The 9,154-nt window shown below is 41.3% G+C and overlaps 1 protein-coding gene across 2 annotated transcripts; it reads left to right on the top strand.

Annotated features, from left to right (window-relative positions):
• The first annotated feature begins 3,327 nt into the window (after positions 1-3,327).
• BEX2 (brain expressed X-linked 2) lies at positions 3,328-4,960 on the top strand. Of its 2 annotated transcripts, none has more exons than XM_008989679.5 (3): positions 3,328-3,457; positions 3,875-3,949; positions 4,325-4,960. In XM_008989679.5, the coding sequence occupies exon 3, from the start codon at positions 4,330-4,332 to the stop codon at positions 4,714-4,716; it is 387 nt and encodes a 128-aa protein (XP_008987927.1). In that variant the 5' UTR covers positions 3,328-3,457; positions 3,875-3,949; positions 4,325-4,329; the 3' UTR covers positions 4,717-4,960. The 2 variants fall into 2 exon arrangements, with proteins under 2 accessions (XP_008987927.1, XP_008987928.1); XM_008989680.6 differs by having other exon boundaries at positions 3,875-3,960.
• The last annotated feature ends 4,194 nt before the right edge of the window (positions 4,961-9,154 follow it).

Here is a 9,154-nt window from a genome sequence, read left to right as displayed (position 1 = left end):
AATGACTTTCTTCACAGAATTGGAAAAAGCACCACCTTAAACTTCATATGAAACCAAAAAAGAGCTTGCATAGCCAAGACAATCCTAAGGAAAAAAAAAAAAAAGCTGGAAGCACCACACTACCTGACTTCAAACTATATTACAAGGCTACAGTAATCAAAATAGCATGGTACTGGTACCAAAACAGAGATATAGACCAATGGAACAGAAGAGAGGCCTCAGAAAGAATGCCACACAATGACGACCATCTTATCTTTGACAAACCTGACAAAAACAAGCAATAGGGAAAGGATTCCCTATTTAATAAATGGTATTAGGAAAACTAGCTAGCCATATGCAGAAAGCTGAAACTGGATCCATTCCTTACACCTTATACAAAAATTAACTCTGGATGGATTACAGATTTAAACATGAGGCCTAACGCCATTAAAGCTCTAGAAGAAAACTTAGGCAATAACATTCAGGACATAGGCACAGGCAAGGACTTTATGACTAAAACACCAAAAGCAATGGCAACAGAAGCCAAAATAGACAAATGGGATCTATTAAACTTAAGAGCTCTGTACAGCAAAAGAAACTATCAATAGAGTGAACCAGCAACCAACAGAATGGGAAAAAATTTTTTGCAATTCAAACTGACACAAGAACAGAAAACCAAACACTGCATGTTCTCACTCATAGGTGGGTGTTGAACAATGACAACACATGGGCACAGGGAGGAGAACATCACACACTGGGGTATGTTGGGGGTAGGGGTCAAGGGGAGGGACAGCAGGGAGCGGGGAGATTGGGGAGGGATAACAGTGGGAGAAATTCCTGATGTAGGTGACGGAGGTGGGGGTGGAGACAGCAAATCACTATGGCATGTGTGCACCTATGCAACAATCCTGCAAGATCTGCACATGTAACCCAAAACTTAAAGTACAATAAAAATTTTTTTTTCAACCTACCCATCTGACAAAGGGCTATATTCAAAATCTATAGAGAACTTAAATATACAAGAAAAAACAACACCATCAAAAAGTGGACAAAGGATATGAACAGACACTTTTCAAAAGAAGACATGTATGCAGCCAACAAACATATGAAAAAAAGCTCATCACTGGTCATTAGAGAAATGCAAATCAAAATCACATTGAGATACCACCTTATGCCAGTTAGAATGGTGATCATTTAAAAATCAGGAGACAACAGATGCTGGAGAAGATGTGGAGAAATAGGAACGTTTTTACACTGTTGATGGAAGTGTAAATTAATTCAACCTTTGTGGAAGACTGTGGTGATTCCTCAAAGATCTAGAAATAGAAATACTATTTGACCCAGCAATCCCATTACTGGGTATATACCCAAAGGATTATAAATCATTCTGTTATAAAGATACAAGCATACGTATTTTATTGCGGCACTGTTCACGACAGCAAAAACTTGGAACCAATCCAAATGCCCATCAATGATAGACTGTATAAAGCAAATGTGGCACATATACACCATGGAATACTATGCATCCATAAAAAAGGATGAGTTCATGTCCTTTGCAGGGACATGGATGAAACTGGAAACCATTTTTAGCAAACTGACACAAGAACAGAAAATGAAACACCACGTGTTCTCACTCATAAGTGGAAGTTGAACAATGAGAACACACGGACATAGGAAGGGGAACATCACACACTGGGGCCTGGGGGGTGGGGGGCTAGGGGAGGAATAGCAGGGGGTGAGGGGATTAGGGAGGGATAGCATTAGGAGAAACACCTAATGTAGATGATGGGGAGATGGATGGAGCAAACCACTACCATGGCACGCATAAACCTATGTAGTAAACCTGCACGAACTGCACATGTATCCCAAAACTTAAAGTATAATAAATTTAAAAAAAAAGAATTCTGTTATTTCAGCACCATTTGTTAAAACACTATACTTTCCATATTGAGTTATCCCGACATCTTTGTCAAAAGTTAATTAACAACGTAGGTATCAGTCTATTTCTGGACTCCCTATTCGGGTTCTATTAATCCACAGGTCTGTGTTTACTACTACATTAACTACTGTATCATTATAATTTAAGTCTTGAAATAATATAATGTAACTCTCAAGATTTGCAGGATTTTTGTTTTTCTTTTCCTTTTTTTTTTTTTTGAGTCTGAGTCTCGCTCTGTCATCATGCTGGGGTGCGGCAGCGTGGTCTTGGCTCACTACAATCTCTGCCTCTGGGGTTCAAGCGATTCTCCTGCCTCAGCCTCCCGAGTAGGTGCGGGCCACCAGGCCCAGCTAATTTTTGTATTTTTAATATAGACGGGGTTTCACCATGTTGGCCAGGATGGTCTCTATCTCTTGACCTCGTGATCCACCCGTCTTGGCCTCCCAAAATGCTGTGATTACAGGCATGGGCCACCACGCCTGGCCTAGGATATTTTTTAAAAAGTATTTGTCTGTTTTAGGTCCTTTGCATTTCCAAATGAATTTATGAGTAAGTTTGTAATACTTATCTTGTATCTGCAACCTTCTTAAAATCAATTCTTACTCCTATAGTAGATTAACTGTAGATCTCTTCGGATTTCCTGAATTCATGATTATTGACATGCAAATAAAGACATACTTATTATCATTTGAACCAGAAATTTGTGAAAAAGGTCTTTTTTTTTCTTTTAGTTCTGAAAACCCAACAAAGCTCTGTAGCACTACAACTCACTAGTTCATCTCATAGAAGGGCCTCATATGTCCAGGGGCCCCTCAAAAGGGGAGTCATCAGCTGCCCTGTCCTTTTCCAAGTTCTAAAAAAGCAGCTGTCGGTAGTGTCTATATTTGTATAATGATTTAACAGGACAGGTGGTTAGGATGTTTTCCCCAACTTTAATCCCGTTTTTCAATTAAAAATAACATTTTTTCCTCTTTTAAGACGTATATATTTTTTGTTTCATATGAAAGAACACAGAAAGGTATTAAGAATGAGAAAAGTCTACTCTTTTGGGCTCCTTTTCTGATATACCTCTTCCACTAGTTTTAGTGGAGGGAAATCAGAGTATTGGTAGGAGAGAGGACAGAAGGAGGTGAATCCTGGGAGCCAAGGACAGAGAGAGGCAAGTCCCCAGAGTGGGAACGGCTAACATCTCCCTGAGATGATATGTTCCTCCCTGGGCAGGCAGAGGAAGTCCGAAGAACACACAAAGAAAGGAGAGTGGCAAAGCTCAGGCCGGGGATGTTCAAAGGGACTCCCGGTGTGAATGGGGGCTGGCCCGAAAGCCCCGCCTGACTCGGGGCTGCAGGAGGGGGCGTGGGACGGGGGCGGAGCCGCTGGCGATGACAACCGCCCCACGTGACCTGCCAAGTGAGTCTGTCTCGCTCTGGTGTCAGAGCCGCCGTCGCTCGCTCCCTTCTCGGCAGCGGTACCTGCTCCAGGTGGCCCTGAGAACGTGCGGGCCGGGGGCGACCCCGAAAGTAGGAAGCGGAGGGGAAGCAGGTAAGGGACCTGGAGGAGATCCCTGGGGTTGGTGTTGGGGAGCGGCCCCGGCCTGAGGATGACCCACCCCCGGGTAGCCGCGCGGTGACGCAGGCGGTCCACCATGAAGCAGACCCCGGGCCCCACCGCCTTCCTTGAGCCGAGAGGTGCCCGGCCTCGCGAGAGCCGGCGGTCCTGAGGCTACGACCCTTCGGAAACACCTGCCTCCGCCACCTGCGCAAGCTTTTCCGACACCCCTGCCCCGCCCTTCTTGGTGCAGAAAATGGTGGTCATCTTGGGGGGAGGGGCTGCTGAGGCGGGGGGCGAGGGCGGCGAGGAGGGCCCGGGCTCGGGACGGGGAAGGGGCTGGGTGACAGCTTGTCATCGCTAGCGTTCCGCTCCAGCAGCCCCCACTCCCTGCCCCCTGCTCTTCTGCAGGTCTGAGGGACTAAGTGTCCGGCGGCGCGCCTCGAGTCGAGAATCGGGAGGAGGAGATCGCAAGGATAGGCCCAGGTCGGTGCGAGGTACGGTGGTGGGGCGGGGGTCGGAACGTGAGGAAAGCCCAGTCTGAGACCCCAATCCATGCCTTCACTCAACACTTCGCAATCCTTCCCCTCCCCCACCCCATCCTCGTCCTCCATTTTGGTGCCTGCAGAGGCCTGGAGATGGATCTGCAGGGAAGATGGTGGGCTTTGCAAGAGAGAGGGGCTAGGATTGTCTCCCCGCGAGGGCACACTGGGTCTCTCTGGTGGAAAAAAAAATGAAATTTTAAAATGGCCTTTGAAGTCCAGGGCTCTGAATTTTGAAAGGTGTATAGTAGGGTCTCTGTCCTCGGTGCTGATCGGTTCACCAAGAATTGAGTCTCTTTTTTTCTCTCTTGTCTCCTAGGAGTAATGGAGTCCAAAGAGGAACTAGCGTTAAACAATCTCAACGTGGAAAATGTCAAAGAGGAAAATGAAGAAAAAGATGAAAAGAAGCAAGTTGCTAATAAAGGGGAGCCCTTGGCCCTCCCTTTGGATGCTGGTGAATACTATGTGCCCAGAGGAAATCGTAGGCGGTTCCGCGTTAGGCAGCCCATCCTGCAGTATAGATGGGACATGATGCATAGGCTTGGAGAACCACAGGCAAGGATGAGAGAGGAGAATATGGAAAGGCTTGGGGAGGAGGTGAGACAGCTGATGGAAAAGTTGAGGGAAAAGCAGTTGAGTCATAGTCTGCGGGCTGTCAGCACTGACCCCCCTCACCATGACCATCACGATGAGTTTTGCCTTATGCCCTGAATCCTGATGATTTCCCTGAAGTTTATAGGAAGACCCCTGCTTCCTAAACTTACATATTTGTGGTGTACCTTTGTTGCAAACCTTTTGATGTTACTTATTTCTTGTGGGTCTCCTGATACCAGCTTCTAACTGAATGTTGTTTCTGACCCAGTTTGTAAGTTTCTGTCAGCAGGCGAGTTTTACCTACTGCATGGAAAGATGCTCATTATATATTGTGAAGTTAATAAAGCAGTTTTAAAAAGCATTCTCTGCATTCTTTTTTACTTTAAATCTTAAATATGAACATAAACAGTCATGTATATATACATATATACACACACATATATAGTAAATAATGTTTATCTCTGTGGTAGAATTAAAAGGGAATTTTATTCTTGCTTATCCATCATTTCTTATTTTTCAAAATGGAACTCTATTACTTATATATGACCACCTTATAAAAGCAATGTGTACACTTATTAAACATTTATGACAGAATCTCAATTTGAGCTTACCCCTGGGATCTCTTTTTAGAAATGTAAGTGACACATCTCTCTGAAGATCATAATATTTATCAGTAAGATGAAGACAAGCAACCTCCCAGGGTTGCTGTATTGACCAGATGAGAGAATAAGGTTGTGAACTTTCTCCCAAGTTCTTGCTCTTAGTGACATGCATGACCCAACCCTTTAGATATTTCCTTCCGTTATTAGAGGACATTTCCGAGGTGAGGTCTTCCCTATGCTTACAAGTCCAGTAGGCTTAGGAGTAGGTACTTTCATTCCTCTGCTGCTGCGTTCTATTGTCATCTTCCCTGGATATTATTCTGTCTGCTAGGTTTTGCTCTTACACTAGCTCCTACCATTGCAGATGTTCAGGAATCCTCAAAGTGATAAAGTCCCACCGATTTATCTGGAATTTCCAGTGGATTGAATCCTTGCTCTACTTTACAAAAGTGTGGACAAATTCCCCCCTCCCTCTTCTGTTTCATGGAAAAACATTGTCTGTCTATCTCTTTCCTTACAGGTGGTTCTCTCCTAGGCAATCTCTTCCTCAGTATAGCAGACTATGTAAGATGTGTGAGGAAACACAGCCCACTTTTAATCTGAGACAGTCCCACCTCATACCAGCTCACATTCACCTGAAATCCATAAATGTACAGAATTTTGTTATCTATATGGAGTTGGACATCAGGATATCATGTTAGTGAATCAATGTATACACAAATGAGACCTTTATGAGAGGTCTATGGGAAGACAATTGGGGTTAAGTGTCCCAGCAGAACTAGGGAAATAAAATCCCCTGCAGTTTGTACTAATCGGATGAAATCTACACATTTTATGTATGAAGACAGTCTTACAAACTTAAAGTTAGGATTCTAGAACAGGGGTTGGCAAACAACCCATGGTCCATCTGGCCCACTGCCTATTATTTGGCCTATAACTAAGAATGATTTTTACATTTTTTAAAGGTTGAAAAACCTGAAAATATGACACTAAAACCATGAAACTCAACTTTTGGTATCCATAAATTTTTAAATGAATGGCATGCTTATTCATTTACATGTTATCTATGGCTGTTTTTGTACTACAGTGGCAGAGTTGAGTAGTTGTGAAAGATAGTACAGCTTGCTTTCAGTGACTACATATTTTTTATATGGTCCTAACAGAAAAACTTTGCCACTCCTGTTCTAGAATATAACACTGCAATAGAACTTATGGAACCAAAGGGGAAATGTGGATAGGCAGGTGAAAATGTCACATAACATCACAAACCCCATCATGAATCAGATGCCTAAGTAATTTCAAAGCTTTTTCTCCTCCTGCAAACACTTAAGACACAAGACAGAAGATTAAAGAGAGCCTAGAGTTGAAAGGGCAGGAAAATTGATGAATGGAGAGGCTTATGTCCTACCAGATTTTTATTTTTGGTTGTCAGTGTTAGCATCAGCTTCAGTGGAAAAAAAAGAAGTGTTCATGAGGAAAAATTAAGTTCATGTGTAAACTGATGGCATATCCATGAGAGAAGGTGAGGCACACATATGCCCAGAAAAATGCATATCTCTTCCATGTCCAGGCAGATTGAAGTTTCCCTGTCAGTTTCTCAGAGAAAGTTGGTTTTAAGATTCTACTCTATGGAGAGAGTCTTCTGCTAACCAGTTTCTCTTGGCTCTTAACAGAGTGTTTGTGTCTGAAGGGGCAGCTGAGACAGTAGCATGTGAGTAGTTATGCTCCATATAAAACGTTCAAGCAACTACCAGCAACCAGCAGAAAGTAAGCAAAAGGCAGTGCAGAGCATAACATTCCCTCAAGAGAAGCAGCTGTATCTAAGGTTCTCAATGCATTTGCCTACATATCATTTCTATATGTAATACGGTGAGCATCATTTTCTCGTTTACTGTGGCCATTCTTCACAAAATGTGTACATAAATTCTTCCCATAAAAACCTACAAATTCTGGCAAAGAGCAGACAGGGATATTAGAGACTGTGCCTTGGTTGTCAAAGAAAAAGGATGTTCATAAAGGATATTTGAGATGTAGATATGGGTTTAGCATATCATGTACATCCAGTAAATACGCGTTGAATAAATGAATGAAAAACTGAACAAGAGAAAGATAGATTTAGTGCTATTTAACAAATAGTAATGAGTAATACGTTTTGAATCCTTATGTATTTCTAACAAAATTGAGATAATGTAGATAATATCTCATAACTTTCTAATATAACAGTTACTGTTTTTTTTTAGCAAAAAATTCAAGTCCATGCCTTAAGGATCTAGAAATAAAAATATCATTTGACTCAGCAATCCCATTACTGGGTATATATCCAAAGGATTATAAATTGTTCTATTATAAAGACACATGCACACATGTTTATTGTGGCACTGTTCACAATACTGAAGACTTGGAACCAACCCAAATGCCCGTCAATGATAGACTCGATAAAGAAAATGTGGTGGGGGAGGGTGGGGGGGAAAATGTGGCACATATACACCATGGAATATGCAGCCATAAAAACAATAAGTTCATGTCCTTTGCAGGGACATAGATGAAGCTGGAAACCATCATTCTCAGCAAACTGACAAGAACAGAAAACCAAACACCGCATGTTCTCACTCATAAGTGGGAGTTGAAAAATGAGAACACATGGACACAGGGAGGGGAACATCACACCAGGGCTTGTCAGGGGGTCGGGGGGTAGGAGAGGGATAGCAGGGAGTGGGAGGATTGGGGAGGGATAGCATTAGGAGAAATACCTAATGTAGATGACAAGGTGATGGATGCAGCAAACCACCATGGCATGTGTATATCTATGTAACAAACCTGCACGTCTGCACTTTTACCCCAAAACTGAAAGTATAATAAATAAAATTAAAAAGAAAAAAAAGTACAAAATTGTCTAAAAAATTTTTCAAAAAAATAGTCAAATCCATTGAAGGAAATGTAGAAAATAAACTCAAAGGCTATTTTATGACCAAACAAAGTGCTGCAGTTTGAACATTCTAGTCAAGGGTAGAGCAAGAAGGAACACAGACACTGGACTCTTCCAGTAATTCCAGATAGCATGGGAAGTACGCTTTGGTAAGAAGTAAAACAAAGCCTTTATGATTAACCACCATTTAAAACACTAATCCACATTTATGCTTTCAATGAAAATGGAGTTTACCTCCCTAACTGAAACAGCTGAAACCTGGAAGAATATATGAAATAACCCTTTTCAGTCACTGAACATCTATCAGAGAGTGGAGGGCAAAGCTATCTGAGAGAGGGTTAATAAATAACATAAGCTTTATGAGTGTCTCTGATTTACTGCATATTAGGATTAAAATGTATACTTTAGCACAAAAGCCAGAAGAGGGGAAAATAACAGCACAAAGGCCAGAGGAAGGGAAATGAAAGTACACAATTTTAAGGTTCTTATTCTATATATTAATATCACTTAAAGGTAGATTCTGATACATTACAGATGTGTACTATAAACCTTAAATCAACCAGTAAAAAAGTTATAGCTAATAAGCTAATATATAAGGTAAAATGGAATTCTCAAAATAATCCCCAAGAGATAAAATAAGCAGAACAAAGAACGGGTAGAACAAATGAAAACAAACAATAAGATGGTTGACTTAAACTCAAACATCAATAATCACATTAATGTAAATGGTTTAAATGGTTCAATCATAAAGCAGAGACGGTCAGCTTGAATAGAAAAGAAACTCACAAAAATGTGCTGTCTATAGGAACCTTATTTTCAATTTAAAGATACAAATTGTTTACAAGTAAAAAGATGGAAAAGATGAATAATTTTATCAGGAATCAAAACAATGCTTGAATGACTATATTGATATCTGATACTACATTTTAGAGAAAAGAATAATACAAGGAATAAATTAGGTCATTATATAATTTTAAGTGGTATATTTATCAAGAGGACATAACAATCCTAAGCATTCTTGTATTAC

Source organism: Callithrix jacchus, chromosome X (assembly GCF_049354715.1).
Source record: "Callithrix jacchus isolate 240 chromosome X, calJac240_pri, whole genome shotgun sequence".
Taxonomy (NCBI): domain Eukaryota; kingdom Metazoa; phylum Chordata; class Mammalia; order Primates; family Cebidae; genus Callithrix; species Callithrix jacchus.
Note: the sequence above shows the minus strand (reverse complement) of the source record. Positions and strands in the feature narration are given on the sequence as shown.